This window comes from Salvelinus alpinus, chromosome 1, assembly GCF_045679555.1.
Source record: "Salvelinus alpinus chromosome 1, SLU_Salpinus.1, whole genome shotgun sequence".
NCBI classification, from domain to species: Eukaryota; Metazoa; Chordata; class Actinopteri; order Salmoniformes; family Salmonidae; genus Salvelinus; species Salvelinus alpinus.
This window is the reverse complement of record NC_092086.1, coordinates 103,357,142-103,382,062: the sequence shown is the minus strand read 5'-3', so window position 1 is coordinate 103,382,062 and position 24,921 is coordinate 103,357,142. Positions and strand designations below refer to the sequence as shown.

General features: G+C 43.8%; 1 protein-coding gene across 4 annotated transcripts in view; it reads right to left on the bottom strand.

The window, feature by feature from the left end:
* The window catches only part of LOC139537350 (protein strawberry notch homolog 1-like), a 33,949-nt gene that overhangs the window by 2,027 nt on the left and 7,001 nt on the right, over nt 1-24,921 (bottom strand). For 2 of the 4 annotated variants that reach the window (XM_071338575.1, XM_071338569.1), the window contains exons 2-30: nt 23,848-23,964; nt 23,385-23,471; nt 22,790-23,026; nt 22,432-22,570; nt 21,917-21,955; nt 21,514-21,611; nt 21,207-21,303; nt 20,853-21,013; nt 13,084-13,217; nt 12,889-12,979; nt 12,539-12,700; nt 12,193-12,328; nt 10,689-10,794; nt 10,202-10,355; nt 9,905-10,087; nt 9,550-9,647; nt 5,042-5,187; nt 4,552-4,752; nt 4,297-4,470; nt 3,921-4,090; nt 3,582-3,713; nt 3,225-3,360; nt 2,658-2,770; nt 2,477-2,548; nt 1,376-1,475; nt 862-936; nt 632-778; nt 346-440; nt 132-218 (exon numbers count right to left, since the gene is read on the bottom strand). In XM_071338575.1, coding sequence (XP_071194676.1) covers nt 132-218; nt 346-440; nt 632-778; nt 862-936; nt 1,376-1,475; nt 2,477-2,548; nt 2,658-2,770; nt 3,225-3,360; nt 3,582-3,713; nt 3,921-4,090; nt 4,297-4,470; nt 4,552-4,752; nt 5,042-5,187; nt 9,550-9,647; nt 9,905-10,087; nt 10,202-10,355; nt 10,689-10,794; nt 12,193-12,328; nt 12,539-12,700; nt 12,889-12,979; nt 13,084-13,217; nt 20,853-21,013; nt 21,207-21,303; nt 21,514-21,611; nt 21,917-21,955; nt 22,432-22,570; nt 22,790-23,026; nt 23,385-23,471; nt 23,848-23,964 — 3,687 coding nt within the window. The remainder of the gene's footprint in view (nt 1-131; nt 219-345; nt 441-631; nt 779-861; nt 937-1,375; nt 1,476-2,476; nt 2,549-2,657; nt 2,771-3,224; nt 3,361-3,581; nt 3,714-3,920; nt 4,091-4,296; nt 4,471-4,551; nt 4,753-5,041; nt 5,188-9,549; nt 9,648-9,904; nt 10,088-10,201; nt 10,356-10,688; nt 10,795-12,192; nt 12,329-12,538; nt 12,701-12,888; nt 12,980-13,083; nt 13,218-20,852; nt 21,014-21,206; nt 21,304-21,513; nt 21,612-21,916; nt 21,956-22,431; nt 22,571-22,789; nt 23,027-23,384; nt 23,472-23,847; nt 23,965-24,921) is intronic. The other 2 variants (XM_071338591.1, XM_071338585.1) reach the window with 1 other exon arrangement.

Sequence of the window (24,921 nt, the reverse complement as noted above, 5' to 3'; positions counted from 1 at the left end):
AAAACTAAATCTAGGGAAATGTTAAGGCATTACAAACTCTATGAAAATCAGAACGTTATCATATTTGGTGCTAATATGTAGAGTTTGCCAAACTCTGTAGAGAAGAAAACATCTGGTTGGTCTTTTAGTACCTGTACATAGAAGCCATCGTCGGGTCCACTCTGCTCGGCCCAGGCATGGGTAGCATCCTCCCAGGACATGCCTCTCTCCACACTCACCTGACACACACAATATTTACAAAATGGAAAATGGCTACCGGTCCGTTGGAGACATAAGAAATAAAGAGTTCCTTGTTAAACCAGTTTCTATTCCTGTCTAGTGAGGAAAAACAACAGTCAGCTGTACCGTGTAGAGCTCCACATGTCCGGAGGTGGAGTAGCCTGGAGTCAGGAACTTTTTGGCTTCCATCTTCTTCACCTTCTCATCCCCAGAACCTAGGTCTAGAAAGAGACCGAGATAAATAATACTAATCAGATCCACATAGCAGCCATTTTGTCCAGACCCAGTCTGAAATCTTGGGTAGTTGTTTAATACTGTAGGTGTCATTTAGAGTATAGTCCCTCATTCACAGTAGTTGGCATTAGTCTCCTTTACCAGAAGAAAGTTTAAGGCTATTCCTTTCCGGTCTTACCCAGAATGCCCATGTCGTAGCGTCCATTCTTCTTGGCGTTCTGTATGACGGCTGCCAGCGTGTCAGAAAAGTACTGGAACAGAGCGTTCTGCTCCTGCACCGCCATCCCCAGGATACGGTTCAGGAACTTCCCTATGTTGTTGTAGTCTGGGAAGAAGAGAGGAAAGAACCGTACAGTCTAATAATTTTTAATGTAATCTGACCAGGCTTAAAGTCAGAGCCAGTCTCACCTTTGTCCAGAGACAGGATCCCTGATCTGTCCTCCACATTGATCAGACCCACTCCGATCAACCCATGAAGGATCTCTGCCAGGGAATAGGATGAAGACAGAACCAACATTTTTTATTTAACTAGGCAAGTCAGGTAACTAAGAATGTTAAAATGACGGCCTACCCCGTCCAAACCCGGACGACGCTGGGCCAATTGTGCACCGCCCTATGGGACTCCCTATCACGGCCGGTTGTGATACAGCCTGGATTCGAACCAGGGTGTCTGTAGTGATGCCTCTAGCACTGAGATGCTGTGCCTTAGACCGCTGACCACCCAGGAGCCCACAGATGGAAGTAAAACAGCCATGCACCAGAAATAGATTCACTCAGCTTGTGGACTGAGCCAGTCGTGTGAATTCTAGACATTATGAAAGAATCTCCCGTATCAAGCAGGAGAACGGAATTTCCCCTGGCTCAAAATAGGGACATAAATCCTACAACCGAGTCCCAAAATCTGTCCACACATGAGACATACCTTTGTAGAAATCCCCTTCGAAGTTCGATGGAGGATTCACTAACGGAAAGTCCAGCTTAACGATGGACTTCATCACAATCTCCAGAGCATTTCTGCCATACTGTGGATTGGAGAAGAAAGGAGGTTACAACCACAACTACAGGGAATCACACACACACACAAATTATATTTAGTGGTACACTACCGTTCAAAAGTTTGGGGTCACTTAGAAAGAGGTGACGCCGGGATGCTGGCCTTCGAGGCAGAGTTGCAAAAAAAAGCCATATCTCAGACTGGCCAATAAAAAAAAAAAAAATTCAGATGGGCAAAAGAACACAGACACTGGACAGAGGAACTCTGCCTAGAAGGCCAGCATCCCGGAGTTGCCTCTTCACTGTTGACATTGACACTGGCATTTTGTGTGTACTATTTAAAGAAGTTGCAAGTTGAGGACTTGTGAGGCATCTGTTTCTCAAACTAGACACTAATGTACTTGTCCTTTTGCTCAGTTGTGCACCGGGGCCTCCCACTCCTTTCTATTCAGCTTAGAGCCAGTTTGCGCTGTTCTGTGAAGGGAGTAGTACACAGCGTTGTACGAGAGCTTCAGTTTCTTGGCAATTTCTCGCATGGAATAGTCTTCATTTCTCAGAACAAGAACAGGCTGACGAGATTCAGAAGAAAGTTATTTGTTTCTGGCCATTTTGAGCCAGTAATCAAACCCACAAATACTGATGCTCCAGATACTCAATTAGTCTAAAGAAGGCCAGTTTTTCTGCTTCTTTAATCAGAACAATAGTTTTCAGCTGTGCTAACATAATTGCAAAAGGGTTTTCTAATGATCAATTAGACTTTTAAAATGCTAAACTTGACTTAGCTAACATAACGTGCCATTGGAACACAGGAGTGATGGTTGCTGATAAATGGGCCTCTGTACGCCTATGTAGATATTCAATAAAATAAAAATCAGCAGTTTCCATCTACAATAGTCATTTACAACATTAACAATGTTTACACTGTATTTCTGATCAATTTGATGTTATTTTAATGGACAATTTATTTTTGCTCTTCTTTCACATTTCTAAGTGACCCCAAACTTTTGAACGGTAGTGTATATCTGCTTACTTTGTTGTCGAAGTTGAACCTGCTGAGATCTCTCGTCTCTGTTGCTCTTCTGTCTCCATGGGTGAGGGCACCCTGTGGAACACACATATCACATGTAGCATCAGTGGCTCAAACATGGGTGATAATATCCATGTTCTCCACTGCTCAGCTCAATTGAACCACTGACAGGACAGGTTTTTACCAGGCTCTCCAGTCTCTTGGCCACAATGGAGGCAAACCTCTGTTCCCCAGCTAGCTCAGAGATGAGGAACACATACTCAGGAGCAGTCACCTGGTTAGACCTATGGGTCCTCCCTGAGAGAGAGAACGAGACAGACATTGGCACCATTAAGCAGAACACACATGTAATTAGTCTAAATACCTCACACCTGCTGTTCCCATTGTATCAGAGTGGAAAAACCCAGAGGAGACACGCCAGCTAAATTAACTACCATGAGCCACATTATGGAGACAAGTAAATCCCACAAGACTAGAGTGAAAATAAAGTTAGATTTAATTTCTATAGCATTTTCACTTGGTGAAACATCAAAGGTTTTGTATAATTTCAGCTAGTGGTTTTGAAAGTAGCGCCCACGAGCCAAAATTGGTCACAATTGTGTACCAAGTCATCCATTTCTTATGACATGTGACGGATTGCAATTCGTACAATATATACGAAAGTTCTTAAGATCCCGGACTGCATCTTTAAGTCTCAGTGCTTGAGACTGTATGGGGGTAATGAAACCACAGCCAGAAAGACTTTACTGACCAAACTGCTGTATGGCTCTGTCTGCACTCCAGGGCAGCTCCAGGGTCATGTGGACCCTCCTCCTCTGGTTCTTCACTCGCCGGTCAGCCTGCAGGGAGATGCCCGAGCTGGCCGCTTCCGAGATGATGGCTATGTTCTGGAGAGGGAGAAGAACAAGGTTAGGAATGGTTTTGTGCCATCGTTTGTGACTACTTTATTCAACTGATTCTATAGATCTGTGACTCAAACAAGCAGACTGCCTTGCACACACCCTACATTTCTCAAGTCATGTGCTTGTACCCCTCGCCTAAATCTGAAACATGGTAATACTGTTCCATTCTCTCCTCCTTCTATTTCTCTCTTCCCATCCTCCCGTACCTTCTCTCCGTCCATGAACCTCTGTTTCTCTGTGAGGTTGAGGATCTCCACAGGAACATCCAGCTCAGACCGAGACTCGTAGGAGATGCTGCCATCGTCGTTACTGACCACCCGGCCTTTACGCCCAGTCATCTGGAACACAGAGAGGAGATAATGTGAGAACAAATAAAGAATCTAAAATATGATAAGATAGTCAAGAGGTCCATCTCTAGCGTAAAAAATTTACAAATTTGCAGTTAACAATGAGTGGACTTTAAGCTTCTTTTAATAATTGATATTTTATTTTGTCCAGCTCCTGGGCCACTGTTCTTTGTATCCATATTTAATTGAACCCATTACCTCAGCCACGTTGTCGGGTCCTCCCAGCTCGTCTATGAGTTCATCCAGAGTATTGGGAGGTAGATCCTGAGCCAGCTTATCTAGCTGGTCCAACAGATCTCTCTTCATCTGCTGAGCATCTTCCACAGCATCCTGACTGGTCATACAGCTGTCATCTACCTCTACCTTGGCTGATGGATGGATAAGAGGGGTAAGAAAGAGGGAGTAAAAAATAAATACAAAAAAAATGTTGAATGTTCATCGTCATCTGCTCATTCTGGCTGGTTATACAATCCTAACTCAGACTTTAGAGCATACATTGATGGCAATGGGAGATTTGCACAGAAGTCCGACTCCACGCTCACTTACGGAAAGTGTGTTGTTGCTACTAACTTACCTATGGCAGGTGTGCTTGAGGTCTTGACTGTGGGGGTGGTGAAAGCAGGCCTGATGGAGCCCAGACCAGAGGCTAACAAGGCACTGTGGATAGAGTCTGGGTCAATGCTCTTCTTCTTCTTCTTCTTCTCCTTGCATTTCTTCACCCCTTTCCTCTTTCCAGACAGCCAGGGGTCTGGGAGATGGGAGAAATTATGAGACTTAGGTAGGTGGTTAGTTCATAATCAATCTTAAATCATCAAACTCCCTCGCTCACCATCCTCCTCATCCTCGCTGGAATCATCCTTGAAGGGATTGAAGTCGTCTTCGTCATCTTCTCCCGAGCTGACCGACTTGAAGCTGTCGTCACTCTCTGCATCGTCCTTATGAGACTCTTCTGATTTGCTGTCGTCAGAGCTGTTCCCCGACAGACCACCTGACTTTCTCTTCCTCTTCTCTGCCTTCTTTATGTTGGCACCTGCAGGGAAGGAGAGAGGGAACATTAACATTGGTAAACATAGCCAAAACACTACATTAATGTTGGGAGACAACATCTTTTTTAAAGAGTTCTCGTGTGAAACAGTAAGCCAGAACATTACATAAAACACCTACGATGAGTTACAGGTTCACGCAAAACGAACAGTGGAAATGCATGAAGAGATCTCTTGTTGCTAAAGAAACCAACTGAAGAATACAGAGATAAAACTCTTCACTGTCTCATTACAGACCCAATGAGTGCCCTTTCCTGGCTAACTGCCCTGGAGTACCTTTCCTCTTCTTTCCCTTCTGCTCTGCTGCAGCCTCACTGGGGAAGGGGATCTTCATGGCCGGCAGGTCAATGCCCAGCAGGCTGAACAGCTTCTCTCTGTCTGGAGCTGGGAAGTGCTTCTCTACCAGGGACTGGAGCACACCTCTGAGAGGGAGAGAGCAAGAGAGCAAACACCTTGTTATAGATGGTACTAGCATACACCTGGCATTAGCATGTAGCTAGCTAGCTTTACAGCTGCTCAATAGATTCCAAGTTGTTTCGCCAATATGTTCTCTCGCTGATGTTCCCTTGGGCAAGGAACTTAACTACTCATTGGGTGCTGCACTGTGGCTGCCCTCTGCTTCAGCCTAATATATGCCATTTAGCAGATGCTTTTACACAAAGCGACTTAGTCATGCGCGCATACATTTTACGTATGGGCAGTCCCGGGCATCGAACCCACTACCATAGCAAGCGCTATACTCTACTAACTGAGCTACAGAGAACCAGCCAATCTCCAACCTAATGTGTATGTCAGGGTTTCTGTTAGCCGGTAATAGACGATTTTTGTCCATTAAAAAAATAGAAAAGCCGATAAATAAAATTGTCAAAAAATAAATATAAATAAAATCCCATTGCAAAATAAAATTTGATTTGATTTAAAAAGCATTATTGGTCACATACACATGGTTAGCAGATGTTAATGCGAGTGTAGCGAAATGCTTGTGCTTCTAGTTCCGACAATGCAGTAATAACCAACGAGTAATCTAACCTAACAATTCCACAACTACTACCTTATACACACAAGTGTAAAGGGATAAAGAATATGTACATAAAGATATATGAATGAGTGATGGTACAGAACGGCATAGGCAAGATGCAGTAGATGGTATCGAGTACAGTATATACATGAGATGAGTAATGTAGGGTATGTAAACATAAAAGTGCATAGTTTAAAGTGGCTAGTGATACATGTATTACATAAAGATGGCAAGATGCAGTAGATGATAGAGTACAGTATATACATATACATTATATTAAGTGGCATTGTTTAAAGTGGCTAGTGATAAAGTTGATTAATTTCCATCAATTTCCATTATTAAAGTGAGCTGGAGTTGAGTCAGTATGTTGGCAGCAGCCACTCGATGTTAGTGGTGGCTGTTTAACAGTCTGATGGCCTTGATATAGAAGCTGTTTTTCAGTCTCTCGGCCCCTGCTTTGATGCACCTGTACTGACCTCACCTTCTGGATGATAGCGGGGTGAACAGGCAGTGGCTCGGGTGGTTGTTGTCCTTGATGATCTTCCTGTGACATCGGGTGGTGTAGGTGTCCTGGAGGGCAGGTAGTTTGCCCCCAGTGATGTGTTGTGCAGACCTCACTACCCTCTGGAGAGCCTTACGGTTGTGGGCGGAGCAGTTGCCGTACCAGGCGGTGATACAGCCCGACAGGATGCTCTCGATTGTGCATCTGTAGAAGTTTGTGAGTGCTTTTGGTGACAAGCCGAATTTCTTCAGCCTCCTGAGGTTGAAGAGGTGCTGCTGCGCCTTCTTTACCACGCTGTCTGTGTGGGTGGACCAATTCAGTTTGTCCGTGATGTGTACGCCGAGGAACTTAAAACTTACTACCCTCTCCACTACTGTCCCGTCGATGTGGATAGGGGGGTGCTCCCTCTGCTGTTTCCTGAAGTCCACAATCATCTCCTTTGTTTTGTTGACGTTAAGTGTGAGGTTATTTTCCTGACACCACACTCCGAGGGCCCTCACCTCCTCCCTGTAGGCCGTCTCGTCGTTGTTGGTAATCAAGCCTACCACTGTAGTGTCGTCCGCAAACTTGATGATTGAGTTGGAGGCGTGCATGGCCACGCAGTCGTGGGTGAACAGGGAGTACAGGAGAGGGCTCAGAACGCACCCTTGTGGGGCCCCAGTGTTGAGGATCAGCGGGGTGGAGATGTTGTTACCTACCCTCACCACCTGGGGGCGGCCCGTCAGGAAGTCTAGTACCCAGTTGCACAGGGCGGGGTTAGGGCAGTGTGGTTGCGATTGCGTCGTCTGTGGACCTATTGGGTCGGTAAGCAAATTGGAGTGGGTCTAGGGTGTCAGGTAAGGTGGAGGTGATATGGTCCTTGACTAGTCTCTCAAAGTACTTCATGATTAGTCTATATTGCTTTAAATACATTTGACCGGTCATGCTTATCGGTCTATGGGTTAATTTGCATAATTTAGTGGAATTCAATTGAAGTGCGTATATTCCTTATGCATCTTATTTAATCACATGTTTTGTATCGTAATTATCACACGCTCACAGTATACAGTTAGAACCTTTGAGAGGAAAATCTGTCAGACAGAGCTTTTTATTTCTCAACTGGTAATTGAAGTGTGCTTCCCATTCAAATGCATAGGCAATGGAAGGCAGGCTTCATCAGCATGTCACACACCACTTTGCAATGAGCTGGAGGCAGTATGCATTTTGAAAACAGAGCTACTTAATTGTTTGAAACCGGAACATTTTACAACATTATGAGGCATGTTTTACCTTGCTTCAAAGTAGCCTAGGTAAAATACCACCATGTCTGTGAAGGAAGTTATTTTATGAAGACTTCCATATACCATTGAAACCAGTAGCCTACTGCCTTGTACACATTGCTCTGGTAATACATTTTAAAAAGAATAGTTTATCAACATTTTAAACTAAATGTTCTGATCTGTTGCATCAGATTCATTGCTTTTTAAACATGTTGTTATGTATCCTAGGCCTGCTGGTTGGATGAATTTGGGATCTACCATCCAACAACTGTCCCAGAGTCTGTTAGAACTATTTCCTTCTCAACAGTCTGACCAATAGAATAGGTACACTTTTCTACTATGTGGGATAGTAGATTGACATAGCCTTATGGATGCGTCACCTATGAGCCTAAGGGAAACGTTCCCTAAGTAAATTTAATTATATTGCAAATATTACATAGCCTAATTAGCCTACTCCGGTCTATAGAGAAATACATAAAATCATTCATTAGGCCACTAAAGCATGATTTGGCCACACAGGATCATTAGCGTTGCCTAGCCTTAAAAAATAAACAAGTTGTTTTAAATCGCATTACAAACATTCGGAAGGAAAGGCAGTGCACACAAATACCAAATAGATGATTGTTGCATTGCGACTGTCAGTGAAAAGTAGAGGCCCAGCCAGGCATATCGCAATATTTTAAAATTCAAATCGTGGGAAAACAGCTTGGAAAGCAAATGGCTATTGCTGTAAAGAAAGACTAATGTCTTATCAAAATTCTCTACTTAGAGTGAACAACAGTAGGCCTATAGACTATCTTATTGACACCAGCAGAGCAAATCTGCCATGTCCCCGGTGAGTACGCACTCCACATATTCACTCTATCATTGTTGGGTCAGTTCCACTTTAAAGTTTGTTTTTGGACAATAATTTCTTCCTCCAGTTTAGACGGACGTCATTCTATTTGTGTCTCCCCTTCTCATAGGCCTATTATACATACAACGTGGTTTTATTGATCTGTTAGTCAGTGTCAGCAGAGTAGGCTACCCTGTCATTTGGAATATAAAAAAATAATAATCTGGTAATGTGTCCATGTGTTTTTGATATAGCCTATAGCCCAGGCCTCTACGATACACGCATTCAGCCATGCATTGAATGGTCTTTTTGCGAACAGTGATTGAGTTACACTGCATTCGGGAAGTATTCAGACCTCTTGACTTTTTCCACATTTCTTTACGTTACAGAAAAATTGATTAAATAGTTTCCCCCCATCAATCTACACACAATACTCCATACATTTTTTTTTAAATACATTAAAACAAAAATGTAAAAATCCAAACATTTCTAAAAACCCATTGTGCGGTATTGTATGTAGATTGATGAGTACAATTGTTTTATTTAACCCATTTCAGAATAAGGCTATAACATAAAATGTGGAAAAAGTCAAGAGGTATGAATACTTTGAATGCATTGTATGTTATTACATTATGACTATTCAATCTACTCATCACATTACGAATAGTAGGCTTTTTTACATGTAAATGCGATGATGCATGGAATGCATTATTATAAAGGTGCATTATGGTGAAAACGTGCATCCCCAAACTTGAAACTTGCGTGCCGCCTATGCATAGGCTAGTGACTTTGCTGTTGGTTACTGGTCTTGTTGACTGAGGAAAAGGAAATGTGGACAGTAATTCTAACATCTTCAAAGTGCACAGTAAGGTCACAAGTCATTGCATCCTTTACTTGCATGTTCTGTTAAGATGAATTACCATCGTCTAAATGTAATCACCGTGGGTGGACGCCCTAATCAGGTTATGCACTCAATGCATATGGGTCCAGTAAATTTCTCAAATGTCCGGTAAATGAAAATGCTGTCGGCAAATGTCCGGTGCCACATTTTCATAACAGAAACCCTGGTTTGTGTGTATGCGTGTTTGTATATCAGTGGTTGGATTCAAGCAGAAGACATTTCCATCACATATGGACTAATAAAATATATAAGTCTGGGTGAAAAGTTACTTGGCGGTGGAGACAAAGTCATTGAGCTCTCCTCCTCCTTCCTCCAGGGCCTCCAGTGTTCTGGCCTCTCCTGTCGACTGGAGACCAATCACAACACACTACAGAGAGCGAGAGAGAGAGCGAGAAAGACAGGACTCGAGTCGCACACAGTCTGACGGTAAACAGCAAAATGTCTGGGAGACCACCAGTCACCTCTCCTCAAACCAACCAAAGGAACCAAAATACACTAGAACCAATATGCAGGAATATGACATGAAGGTGTCAGTTTTCCTGATCTCTAAAATCTGAAGTCAGAAAATTCAAGATTCCTGGAATAACAATCTTATCTTTCTACCTTCTGAAATCTCCCACCCACCTTTCCGTTTTTGACCTCCTCCCTGGCGAGCTGCACCACCCTGCGGACCTTGGATGCAATGCAGAGGTACTTGAAGAACCTCTGGTGGGCCGACCAGAACTGACCCCACATGGACTTCTTCATCCGCTGCTCTGCATCCATCAGGTTAGCAGCCGCCTGGAACTTCTCCCGCGCAGCCACCCACTGAAACATGGAGAGGACAGGATTTAAAACAACACACCTTTCCATTTCAAGCCTACTGAAAAGAGCCCAGGGAAAACTTATGTTTAGGTTTGGGATTAGGTCAAGATTCCTTACCAGAAGTACAGACTTGTTGTACATCTTGATGTAGTGGGTTGTCAGAGGAACCTCCTCAATCTTGAACGTGACACCCGTGAAGCTCAGCTGCCTGGCGATGTACATCCCCCTCAGCTTCATATCCATGGCAACTATCTCCATAGCACCCACACCTCTGAGGACAAGGCAATACAAGGGAGGAAAATTGTTATTTTTAATAGGTATTTAGTTAAGGAGAAATGTAATTTGTGATATACTAGATATCAATAGGTATAGAGAAGGTGAGGTGTAACAAGACTTTTGCAGGAGAAGTTGTCCTACCAACAGACTTATTGGCATATTCGTGTTTTGTAACAGTTCTAATGGGTTGAAGACGTTCTGCCTATACAGATTCCATCTGCCAAAAGTCATAACTTTAAGGTATCTTGCTGCATCCATTTCGTGGCTGTTTTTTAAAGACACATACTCTGCACCACTACGACGAGTTACTAGTGTCTGTCTCGCTCACCGGCGCTCCACAGCCTGAATGAAGTTGCTAAACTCTCTGAAGGGGGTCCCCTCCCCCCAGATGCCCAGCCGGCTCATGTAGGCCATGTTACGGGGCTCAGACGCACCTGGACACGGACACACACAGTTAAATGGAGAACACTTCCATTAATTTAAGACACTATCATTCCTGCACGATATACAGTACCTGTCAAAAGTTTGGACACACCTACTCATTCAAGGGTTTTCCTTATTTTTACTATATTGTAGAATAATAGTGAAGACGTCAAAACTATGAAATAACACATATGGAATCATGTAGTAACCAAAAAAAGTGTTAAACAAATCAAAATATATTTTATATCGGAGATTCTTCAAAGTAGCCACCCTTTGCCCTGATGACAGCTTTGCACACTCTTGGCATTCGCTCAACCGGCTTTGGAATGCATTTCAATTAACAGGTGTGCCTTGCTAAAAGTTAATTTGTGGAAATTCCTTAATGCGTTTGAGCCAATCAGTTGTGTTGTGACAAGGTAGGGGTGGTATACATAAGATAGCCCTATTTGGTAAAAGACCAAGTCCATATTATGTCAAGAACAGCTCAAATAAGCAAAGAGAAACAGTCCATCATTACTTTAAGACAAAAGTCAGTCAATCCGGAAAATGTCAAGAACTTTGAAAGTTTCTTCAAGTGCAGTCGCAAAAACCATCAAGCGTTATGATGAAACTGTCACTCATGAGGACCGCCACAGGAAAGGAGGACACAGAGTTACCTCTGCTGCAGAGGATAAGGTCATTAGAGTTAACTGCACCTCAGATTGCAGCCCAAATAAATGCTTCACAGAGTTCAAGTAACAGACATATCTCAACATCAACTGTTCAGAGGAGACTGTGTGAATCAGGCCTTCATGGTCGAATTTCTGCAAAGAAACCACTACTAAAGGACACCAATAAGAGACTTGCTTGGCCAGGAAACACAAGCAATGGACATTAGACAGGTGGAAATCTGTCCTTTGGTCTGATGAGTCCAAATTTGAGATTTTTGGTTCCAACCGCTGTGTCTTTGTGAGACGCAGAGTAGGCGAACGGATGATGTCCGCATGTGGAGTTCCCACTGAGAAGCATGGAGGTGGTGGTGTGATTGTGCTTTGCTGGTGACACTGATTTATTTTGAATTCAAGGCACACTTAACCAGCATGGCTACCACTGCATTCTGCCGCGATACGCCATTTCATCTGGTTTGCGCTTAGTGGGACTATCATTTGTTTTTCAACAGGACAATGACCCAACACACCTCCAGGCTGTGTAAGGGCTATTTGACCAAGAAGGAGAGTGATGGAGTGCTGCATCAGATGACCTGGCCTCCACAATCACCCGACCTCAACCTAACTGATATGGTTTAGGACGAGTTAGTAAAAATAATAGTAAAAATAAAAAGCCTTGAATAAGACGGTGTCCCCAAACTGTTGACTGGGATTGTAATATTGACTCTGCTCAACATCAGAAGCCTGTGGTTAGTGACGTACCAGTGGCGCTAGCGTACACCACCCGCGCCTTGGGCAGTTTGTTCTGCAGCTCCAGGACGGCCAGTCCAGTCTTGGTGGGTTTGGACGAGCCGATGGGACAGACATTTTTGGCTTTGTGACACTCGTCATACACAATCTGAATGGGCTTGGGTTAAGGAAAGGTGGTGTTATCTTCACTAAACAATGAACATTTCTAACTACCGGTTACTACTACTTCTAAGGGCAGTTACATAGACCCAGATGACATACTCTCAATATAATTTGGACAAATTGTATCACAAGGGCAATTAAGTTTCCTATTTAAATTTTACAGTAGTCGTCTGGTGGTCAGTCAATGAAAGGATACGACTCCGTCGAAGACCTGTCCACACCAGTGGAGCAGCTGTTTGAAGCGGGTCTTGTACTTCCCTCCAGACTGGCTCTCTCCTATCAGAGAGGAGTACGTAGCGAAGATCACCCCCTTCTTCACACTGCCGTTGTGTTTGGACGAGATCTTACCATACTTAAACTGGGAAAAAGACAAAATAGGACATGTTTTTGAGTGAAGGAGAACGATACCTTTTTATGCATGTGAACATGTCTTTTTGTCAGGCAAATATGAAAAGGATATCCAGTGTGAAGGAACCTCCTCAATTTATTACCACATAAGAAACATGCATGGTGATGTACATCTGCACCCACTGGACAACCTCTTACCTTGTTGAGGGAATAGACCGGAATGTTCTTGGCTCCTATGTCTTTCAGATCCCTCTCTGCATCATACTTCAGGTCATTAGAAACACTGAACCTGTTTAGGAGATGGAATAGCTTTTGTGAAATGGGAAAGTGTGTGTGTACCATCATCCCCCTTCATTGGCGGGATGTATCATGTAATCCTAGTTGTGGTGTTACCAGAGTGATCTCTTTCTTCCCAGGAGGTAGTTCTCGTAGATTATCCCAGCGATGGTCCGGCCCTTCCCCACTCCAGCCCCGTCTCCTATCAGATAGGACGCTCGGTCGCCGTTAGGGAGGAATGTTTCATGTTGCTATGGAGACAAGAAACACTTCAGTACATTCAGTTCATTCCCAGTACAAGGTATGTGAATAATCATCTACACTGGTACATGAAGTAGTGCCAAGCTGTGGTAGGGTCTATATCTGGCCAGTTGAGCATGCAGTAGTGCCAAGCTGTAGTAGGGTCTATATCTGGCCAGGTGAGCATGCAGTAGTGCCAAGCTGTAGTAGGTAGGGTCAATATCTGACCAGGTGATCATAAAGTAGTGCCAAGCTGTAGTAGGGTCTATATCTGACCAGGTGATCATAAAGTAGTGCCAAGCTGTAGTAGGGTCTATATCTGACCAGGTGATCATAAAGTAGTGCCAAGCTGTAGTAGGGTCTATATCTGGCCAGGCGAGCATGACATAGTGCCAAGCTGTAGTAGGGTCTATATCTGACCAGGTGATCATAAAGTAGTGCCAAGCTGTAGTAGGGTCTATATCTGACCAGGTGATCATAAAGTAGTGCCAAGCTGTAGTAGGGTCTATATCTGACCAGGCGAGCATGCAGTAGTGCCAAGCTGTAGTAGGGTCTATATTCAGACCTGCCAACCCTGTCCAACTTCTTAGAGTACCAGAAACGTGTGGAAAATTGGTGTTCATTCCCCCAGCACTCTCGTTTGAGAGTCTGATTGCAATCATAGAATTGTACCAAATCAAGTCTTTATTAGGTTGGAATACTTTCTTGACAGCATTCCATTTACACATATGGTAAAAGTCACTTACATCTAACTAGAAAGAACACACATAGGTCCTTTAATCTTGGAGATTTTATTTTATTAAACAAATAATAAGTTATTTGTTTATGTACAAAAGTCTTATCCACAAAAAAAACATGTATTACTCTGATATGATAAGAACAAATGTTTGAAGCATAGCGTCAGTATCAAATAATTTTTATTATGGATAACATGTTTAAAAAGCTATGATAGGAAACAGTGGGTGAGAACAAATCTTCTGGAGACCATCAAATGTTAAGGAAATAATTTCCTAGACAGATTTGCCTTACGCAGCAGGGCTTCAGGGTAAACTTCTGTGGCAAACAGTTCCTCTGGCAATCATTGAAACCTTCTTGGTAACGAGGGCACCCAGCAGGTCTGTACTGAGGGAGGCTCTGTACTGGGTTTTGTTTTTGGAATGAGACTGAATATTCATTTTCAGTCGGCATTGCAGTGGAATATGACCAATATCCCCAGAATCACAGCCGAAAGGTGGGAGTATACCAGGCTGCCCCCCCTTTTCATTGTGCTGTTTTCTCTCCAGGCCTGATCCGTGCGCATGTTGACCAGACTCTGCTCAAAGGTTGTTGCCTGAGAGTCTAAACTCATCTTCCACCAGCTCAACAGAGGCTCCCTCAGGAATAATGCAGGGAAAGCGTGCCATGAAAAAGTTGAGGGATGAGAACTTGGCAGTCTGCCTGTTGGCAATGTCAGCGACCACTGCATGCTGGAGGAGCACATCTCCAAATGGACATTTCAGCAACGTGTAGTCTACTGCAGAAGAAAATACATTTCTGACATCTGCATAGAAGGTCTTCAGATCCAGCTTGCCTTGGCTTCCTATGTAGGTGCGGATGTCCTGGTCAATGGACAGCTCCTTGTCTCTCTCCAGGTAGAGTGTAGGCTTGACACCACTACTCATTTCTGCCATAATGGTATTGACAGTGTCTGGCTTGCAGAAGGATAACAGTTTCAGCAGTTGCATCTCGAAAGTTGACAGTAAAATTGGAATGCACGGCTCCGCTCATTGTAGAATCAGATTCCCGACATCAAAAATTGGTATGGCTCTAAAAAGTATGCATAGATTTTGATACCGGTTTTGTGAGAAATTTTAGGACTTTCTTTTCTGCATTTTGTTTTGCCACTTTGTCCCCAATATCCCTTTGCTTGAACAGATACGGAGTCAGGTCGAAGGTTTTGTCAGTAGGTCCACATTTGGTGGGGGATGGCGTGACTTTGCTTCCAGAGGAGCCAGGCGGGGGCTTGAGCAGTGGTATTGGCAATGTGGTGGTGGTGGAGGAAAAACGCTTGGGCTGCCTAGCAGAGGGCTCAAGTGAGGACGAGGAGGATGTAGCTGTTGTGGTGGAGCTTGGGGGCACAGTGGTCTTCTTTCCCGATACCTCATCGGCAAAGAACACTGTGAGAGGATCCCATTGCTGCAGAAGGCGGTTAATACACTGGCCAAGGGACAACCATCTTGTAGATACCAGCTTCAAATTCTTCCTGATATCAGTGCCCTACAGGATCTGTAGGTTACGCAGAGAGGCCTTTCTCTTGCTACTCTTGTCGAGATAGTTAAGAGAAAGTCTTCGGTATTAACACTGAGCTGCCAGTGTACAGATTTATTTCGGGTCTTCAGAAATGCTGCCACCTCTTGCATGACAACAGCATTATCCGCTGCAAAACTCACAATTGGACCACGGAATGTTCCTCTTCTTCATTTCAGTGTCAATTATGTCAAATACAGCTCTTCCTGTACTCTCTCGATTCACATAGCTTAAGCAATAACACTACTACCTTGCTGATACTTGCATTGAAGAGCCGTAATACAATCGGATACATTTTGACATCCTCCATGTCAGTACTGCCATCGGTAGCCAGGCTGAAAGGACACCTCTTCATCGCTTCTGTGATTCCTTGCTCATCATCAAGGGCCAGTGTTTTGATTATGTTTGCAGTCTTCGTCCTGGCACAGCCATACTGCTTTGCGATGTCACTGTTGGGAAACATCTTTTGAAAAAGTGGCCCTGCATGGTCTGCCACAGCCAATGGCAGGTTGTGTTCAACAATATACACTACCGTTCAAGTTTGGGGTCACATAGAAATGTCCTTGTTTTCCATGAAAACATACATGAAATGAGTTGCAAAATGAATAGGAAATATAGTCAAGACGCTGACAAGGTTATAAATAATGATTTTTAATTGAAATAGTGTCCTTCAAACTTTGCCTTCGTCAAAAAATCCTCCATTTGCAGAAATTACAGCCTTGCAGACCTTTGGCATTCTAGTATTCAATTTGTTGACGGAATCTGAAGAGATTTCACCCCATGCTTCCTGAAGCACCTCCCACAAGTTGGATTGGCTTGATGGGCACTTCTTACATACCATACGGTCAAGCTGCTCCCACAACAGCTCAATAGGGTTGAGATCCGGTGACTGTGCTGGCCACTCCTCTGTCCAGTGTCTGTTCTTTTGCCCATCTTAAATATTTTTATTGGCCATTCTGAGATGTGGCTTTTTCTTTGCAACTCTGCCTAGAAGGCCAGCATCCCGGAGACGCCTCTTCACTGTTGACATTGAGACTGGTGTTTTGCGGGTACTAATTAATGAGGCTGCCAGTTGAGGACTTGTGAGCCGCCTGTTTCTCAACCTAGACACTAATGTACTTGTCCTCTTGCTCAGTTGTGCATCGGGGCCTCCCACTCCTCTTTCTATTCTGGTTAGAGACAGTTTGCGCTGTTCTCTGAAGGGAGTAGTTAGTACACAGCATTGTACAAGAGCTTCAGTTTCTTGCCAATTTCTCGCATGTAATAGCCTACATTTCTCAGAAAAAGAATAGACTGAGGCGTTTCAGAAGAGAGGTCTTTGTTACTGGCCATTTTGAGCCAGTAATCGAACCCACAAATGCTGATGCTCCAGATACTCAATTAGTCTAAAGAAGGCCAGTTTTATTGCTTCTTTAATCAGAACAATAGTTTTCAGCTGTGCTAACATAATTGCAAAAGGGTTTTCTAGTGATCAATTAGCTTTTTAAAATGCTAAACTTGGATTAGCTAACACAACGTGCCATTGGAACACAGGAGTGATGGTTGCTGATAAATGGGCCTCTTTACGCCTATGTAGATATTCCATTAAAAACCTGCAACAAAAGTTTCCAGCAACAAAAGTCATTTACAACATTAATGTCTACATTGTATTTCTGATCAATTTTATGTTATTTTAATGGACAAAAAGTGTTTTTCTTTCAAAACAAGGACATTTCTAAGTGACCCCAAACTTTTTAACGGCAGTGTATGTAGTAAAGAGAGTTTCATCCCGGATGGGTTTCAGATCACTGGCTTGGTGGGAAAAGGTTGTTATAGCTGGGGTTGATGCTGTAGCTGCCAGTAGCTTCTGATGCTTTTCCCCATCCACATGACGTTTACAATCTAAAAGTGAAAGAGGAACCACATTGTACAATAAATTGGGGGGGGATAACATGGCCATAGTATTCTTTTCAAATTTTCATGATCCATTTATTCAAGTCATTAAGTAATATGGGTCACTTAAAGGCAATAGTAATATTATGCAATATATCTTAGGATCAAATCATTTAGCATCCTTATATGAAAGCACTTACCTGAGCTTTCTTGATGATTGATGTCAACATCATACTTGCACAAAGTACAAAAAGCATGATATGGTAGCTTGGATTGCGTCAAGCATGACCACTTCTCCTGGTATCGAGGAAGGAACGTCTGAGGCGTGTGTACTCTGCTTTTTTGGGGTTCGGGGTTACTGCTGCTGCTCTGTCTGTTTCTCTCAGTCTCCTCACTCTCATTGTGTGACATCGCTTTACTGACTGGCTACAGTAACAATGATTTGCCAAATTAGCTGCTCATTTTGTTATTGCATGTAACCTACGCTTACTTGTTTTTCATGAGCACATGTGCTTAGACAAACATTATGGATCACACCTGGTTCAGTTCAGTCTCCTGGTATTTACTAAATTCATACTGATAAGTACAGAACATACAAAATAAATATGTTTTGTGGAATTAGCACAGATTGTCTGTATGTTTATTCCATTACATGTAGAATGGAGATAATTATTTATATTGTTTTTCTTAGCACATGCCCCCAAGTTTAGTCTCTATAATAGAGGAACGCTTGTCACCTCTCAAACAGGGCCAATCACTAGGGCCAGATCACAAGTATTGGGATGGCAGGTAGCCTAGTGGTTAGAGTGTTGGAGTAGTAACCGAAAAGTTGCTAGATAGAGTCCCCGAGCTGACAAGGTAAAAATCAGTCGTTCTGCCCCTGAACAAGGCAGTTAACCCACTGTTCCTAGGCTGTCATTGTAAATAAGAATTTGTTCTTAACTGACTTGCCTAGTTAAATAAAAGGTAAAAAAAATATTTTAATTGCTTTTTAGACACGTTTCCTAGTCAAAACTATAAGGTAAATCATTTTGAAAACATAAAAACAAATGATCGCATCGACACTCATCGACCTCAAACTGGCTACACAAAGTTCAGTAGGCTACCGCAAAGGGAATCCGAACGCTGTTCAGTAGGCTACCGCAAAGGGAATCCGAACGCTGTTCAGTAGGCTACCGCAAAGGGAATCCGAACGCTGTTCAGTAGGCTACCGCAAAGGGAATCCGAACGCTGTTCAGTAGGCTACCGCAAAGGGAATCCGAACGCTGTTCAGTAGGCTACCGCAAAGGGAATCCGAACGCTGTTCAGTAGGCTACCGCAAAGGGAATCCGAACGCTGTTCAGTAGGCTACCGCAAAGGGAATCCGAACGCTGTTCAGTAGGCTACCGCAAAGGGAATCCGAACGCTGTTCAGTAGGCTACCGCAAAGGGAATCCGAACGCTGTTCAGTAGGCTACCGCAAAGGGAATCCGAACGCTGTTCAGTAGGCTACCGCAAAGGGAATCCGAACGCTGTTCAGTAGGCTACCGCAAAGGGAATCCGAACGCTGTTCAGTAGGCTACCGCAAAGGGAATCCGAACGCTGTTCAGTAGGCTACCGCAAAGGGAATCCGAACGCTGTTCAGTAGGCTACCGCAAAGGGAATCCGAACGCTGTTCAGTAGGCTACCGCAAAGGGAATCCGAACGCTGTTCAGTAGGCTACCGCAAAGGGAATCCGAACGCTGTTCAGTAGGCTACCGCAAAGGGAATCCGAACGCTGTTCAGTAGGCTACCGCAAAGGGAATCCGAACGCTGTTCAGTAGGCTACCGCAAAGGGAATCCGAACGCTGTTCAGTAGGCTACCGCAAAGGGAATCCGAACGCTGTTCAGTAGGCTACCGCAAAGGGAATCCGAACGCTGTTCAGTAGGCTACCGCAAAGGGAAACCGAACGCTGTTCAGTAGGCTACCGCAAAGGGATTCTGAACGCTGTTCAGTAGGCTACCGCAAAGGGAATCTGAACGCTGTTCAGTAGGCTACCGCAAAGGGAATCTGAACGCTGTTCAGTAGGCTACCGCAAAGGGAATCTGAACGCTGTTCAGTAGGCTACCGCAAAGGGAATCTGAACGCTGTTCAGTAGGCTACCGCAAAGGGAATCTGAACGCTGTTCAGTAGGCTACCGCAAAGGGAATCTGAACGCTGTTCAGTAGGCTACCGCAAAGGGAATCTGAACGCTGTTCAGTAGGCTACCGCAAAGGGAATCTGAACGCTGTTCAGTAGGCTACCGCAAAGGGAATCTGAACGCTGTTCAGTAGGCTACCGCAAAGGGAATCTGAACGCTGTTCAGTAGGCTACCGCAAAGGGAATCTGAACGCTGTTCAGTAGGCTACCGCAAAGGGAATCTGAACGCTGTTCAGTAGGCTACCGCAAAGGGAATCTGAACGCTGTTCAGTAGGCTACCGCAAAGGGAATCTGAACGCTGTTCAGTAGGCTACCGCAAAGGGAATCTGAACGCTGTTCAGTAGGCTACCGCAAAGGGAATCTGAACGCTGTTCAGTAGGCTACCGCAAAGGGAATCTGAACGCTGTTCGCTAGAAGAGTCTGCCGTTTCAGCCGATGTAAAATCCTATTGTATTTCTTTACAGCGCATACATCATTTTAGATTTTCGATATTGATAAAATCTCAAATCTAGTGCCAAGGTATTTTAGAAGAATTGCCTCTATAGCTAATAGCGGACACTCATTCATTCTTAGTCACAGTCTTCTAAACTCCCCACTCCATTTAATGCCAAGATGTATTATTTTATTATACTTTTGTAATGCTTTTTGTAACGTGGATCATAATTACAGTCTATCAGGTTGTGTGATCCTTGTAATGTTACATGGAAAATACAACTAATGGGATGCAGAATTAAATGTAAATTACACTCGCACAAATGCGACCAGTTATTTTTCGCATTTGCATTTAATTTCTCTCACTAGCAAATGCGAGTGAACTGCTGGCACTTTAGAGCCCACTGAATGTCCAGCTTATGTTCGCTAACGTTAGCTTGAAACAATTAGTGTTTACCTTTCCACAACACACTGAGTCGAAAAGGGAGTTGTCCATGTGTTTACGTACTGCTGACAGTTAGCAAACAGGAGGGGCAGACACGGGGTAGCTACGTCCAATAATGATGTATTCATCTCCAGTTCCGTTGACAAACTCTGTACATGTCTGTGTGTTGCAGCTCGAGAATCGGGATGTTAGATTTACTCAACATATTTTTTATTAAAATGTTATAAAAATATATATATATAAATAAAAAAATCAGGCCCTATTCATGTCTGCATAATTTTTACTCGGATCTCGTACTTGCGTATATGGACAGAGAATTACGTTGTTGGTACACAAAATGCGTGCATGTTGGCATGTCTGTATATCTGGCCAGGTGATCATAAAGTAGTGCCAAGCTGTAGTAGGGTCTATATCTGGCCAGGTGAGCAGTAGTGTAAAGGTGTAGGATCTTTACCTGGGCAGCGTATGTGATGGCCTCCAGCTGCAGAGCAGACAGCCAGCCGCGGTCGATGGTCTCCTCCGGTATGGACATTCTGTACCACACGTTGGGAGGATTCACACTGGACAGGGAGCTTGTCTCCACAACCGGGTCTGGGTGACGCAGCCCAATCCGCACTGGAACAAGCAACATGATCAGTCAACCAACTGATCAATGAAACCTTCATTTTGAATCAACTCCTCTGCTCCCCCAAAACAAAGCGACTCAGTGTGAACCTCTGCATGGGCTCCACCTATCTTTCATCAGTCAATAGCTTCAGTAAAGGTGAAAGGAAACTAAATAGTTGGGAGTACTCCGAGTAAAGCTTACATTTCATGGGCATGTACTCGGCGTATGTCTCAGCATGACCCAACTCTTCATCCTCCTCTTCCTCAGCCTCCTCCTCCTCTTTCATTCCTGGGAGTTTCTATAAAAACATATCACTGATTATAAAGCGGACTGAAGTATTACATTTACATTTAAGTCATTTAGCAGACGCTCTTATCCAGAGCGACTTACTTCAAAGAAACTCAGGTTCTGTCATTCAACATGGGGAACGGGTAGAGATTTTATTAGGACTACCACGACCTCTGCCTTTTGGTTAAGAGTCAGTGATTGGACGATGCCACAAACTCACTAGTGTAGGTGAGAAGCTCCGCACTTTCACGTCGTCGTTCACCCAGATCCGAGCGGCGTCTTTACCTGACACCTCCTTTATCCCGTTGTTCAGTTCCGCTGTGAGAACAGAAAGAAAAGAGGAATCATTAGTGTAAAAACAGACACCAACTGACCAAGTCCATTATAAACAAAGACATTCACACACTTAGGCATGATTCACTTGAACTGAACAGCCCATGTGCACGGTCACTTCTTAAGTCACCTCACTGCTTCCTAAGTCTAAACCAACCTTAAATAAAGTGGGTGAGAACTGTGGAAGTGCCATACAGGTGTGAAAACTGGACCCTTTTACAACAACCCTTTCCCATCCTGTGATACATAACACTAGATTCTGAGAGGATTCCTGATCATCTTGTCCATACCTGGTTTATGCATCAGCTTTGTCGAGACCAGTATTATCTCTGCGAGAATGAGTGCATTGAACAAAGAGATGTTTGGTACACATTAATGATCCTGTGAGTCAAGTTAATACTCTGTACAGTGAAGGGTTTTGGCATGGCTGTTACATCCTGATCAGCCTTTCCCAAACTAAACTTAAAAGAGCAAAATAGATAGACATGGGAATGGCATGAATGGATTGCACACTGGTACTCAAAATAACATGGGCAGAAAATGTCTTTGTCTACATGTCATCATTCTCGACCGCCTCTTCTAACCGAAGATCTTCACCTTTAAATAAGAGCAGTTTCAGCCCTTCAATGGCTTCCATCCCTTGACAAGGTCACCTCTGATCTTAGAATGGTATAGAATAGGTGAGACCCATATGGTAGTGACATCAAGTGTTCTTGTTTTCTCAAAAAGCAAAAGGCTGGGAAAAGAAAAGCCATTTTTGGAGCCATTGGAATGCAGTCAGGGTTCAATTAGTACTGTGACTCACTGGTGCCTGTGGCTATTGCTGTGGCGACCGGCTGGGCGATGTCTTGCGGCGGCTTGAGCCTCATGAGTTCCACCAGACTACTACCCTTCATGGTGCTGCCCTTCAGACCGCCTGTCCTCAACAGGTCCTTCAGCTGGATCTGACACACAGAGGGAAAGATATATGTTATAACACAGAAGGCTCTTTATCTAAAGTTCAGTAGTCCCTACATTTTTTTTTTGTTTTTTTGCAAGAGGCAGCACAGGAAGTGAAGAACCTCTCAGCCCTCATGAACTCTACCAAATCAGAGAGCACACACACATTTGTATATTTTTCAGCAGCATTTTTGTCTAAGGGCAAAAGCATTTCCTCCACTGACCTGCTCTGTGCTGGAAGAAACCACTGTGGAGACTGTGGAGGGGAGAGCCGTGGAGGAGGTGAGTGTGGAAGTGGACCCCCGCAGGGCTGAGGGAGTGGTATGGACTACCTTGGTGACTGTGATGGTATGTCTGGCCGTGCCTCCAGTTGAGGGCTTGGTCACAACGATTGTTCCCAGCGATGGCAACTGATTCAGTTGATTTAAGACAAATGTGGTGGTTGAGGGTTGAGGCTTGTGCTGGTGGACCAGTGAGCAGAGTAAAGAGACAGGGGAAGAGGGTGAGATGTTACCACACAGAAATTATACTACAGTACAACACTAGACAATTAGAGTCATTACACAATTTGCAAATAGGTCAAATAGTTTTTAATTGATGGTCTACGTTCTCGAAATGTGTAGACAATGCACAAATATTCTGGGTCCTTTTTAAATGGGAACAAACATGTAAAAACATTCTCAAACGGAAAGCAAACTTGCTGAGCAAGTTTAGGCAGTGGCTGGCTTCTCCATTTCAAAACCCTGGTTACCAGTTGACTGAATAGGTTTCTTAGTAACAGCACACTGTAAACAATATTTAGTTAAATAGAGTTCCTACCCTGATTGTGCCTGTAGGATTGGGTGGAGCTGTGACTCCCATTGGCTCCATCCCCAAGTCAACACCCAGGGCACTGATGGAGATGGACTGGAGAGAAACAAAATTCACATCAGCACCAGAGAACACTACACATCTAAAGCAGCGCCCAGGCTGTCCTTTAGTTATGTATTCATGCATATCAGAGGAAAAGCTACTACTGAGATGCTGGGAGGAGGCCACTATAACCTATTGAGATAATAACTATATAGTGCTTTTCATTCAGAAGAACTAGAAGTAGAAGTGGCACAATTACTGTGTAACCAACAGTTATGGATGAAGATGGATGGAGATCCATGAAAATAAAAAAAGCTAGTCAAATGGTTATAACGGTGCCAGTGGTCATTTGGCTGATCAATGACCGTCACAGCTCTAGCTAAAAGACACTTTGGACTACTGGGAAGATGCCTCCCTCAGTTTCACCTACCTGTGGGGTGGGAGAGGGCATTGCAGCATCCTGAGGGTCAAAGTCAAACAGGTCGTTAGGGCAGATGCCACTCTCGCTCAGGGCTGCTAGGAGCAAATCCTGTCCAGGATCCATCATCTGCAAACAGCAACAAACTGGTGAGTGACATCATCAGCAGGGGACAGATAGGGCAACGCCTCTCTATCCACTGCTAGTGATCTAACCAAAACAACTGTCTTTAGTTAAGACTTTTGTACATTGGGCTCTCTGACACCTTGGAATTAACAGTTTCCTGTCTGTAGCACACCCTGCTACAACACACTTTCACACAGGGAAATAGAAGCATAATAGCTCAAAGAAAATAATTCAAACTACACTGAATAAAGGTTGGGAGATTTGAATCAACAACTTTCATAAATAATTAGCAACAGATATTTCTCAGACATTAGGACCATCTAATGCACAGCACCATGTGGCAGAGGTGTGATCACTGACTGTGTTAACCTTATTTATCTAACAGTTAATCAAACCATCAGACCAGAGAACTTCACTCAGCTACCTAGTCACTAGCTGTGCACTAATAAAGTACAGTGTTGGTTGCTGCTGTAGATGTTTGTTGGCCATTTAAAAAAAAGTATGCCATCCAGATGAGAGAACGAGCGTCTTGACTGGCATGTGGCACCTGCCGGAATGCTGCAATTATGTTTGTAAATGTTGGACAGTTTCCAAAAACAACTCGGTCAAGGTAGACCGCAAGAATATTCTGTGTGTTGTAATAAATACCATTTAAAATAACACAAGCATATTGCTATTACATTGTTATAACTAACTTCTTTCTAAGCAGGGTTTCTCACACACCCAGAGACAGATGGCTGACACAGAACATTCATAAACACTGATAAGAAAAGGGTGCAGACACACACACATACCCAAGGACGGAGGGCTGACTACGCACACACAAAATCTCCTGTTTAGCTGAACATTTGATAACAAAGAACTTTTGCTATAAGACTCAGAAGGATGACGCCCAGCTCATCAGGACCAATCTGAGAAGACAACAACCTGTCCAGAACCAACCAGAGGACAAGAACTTCC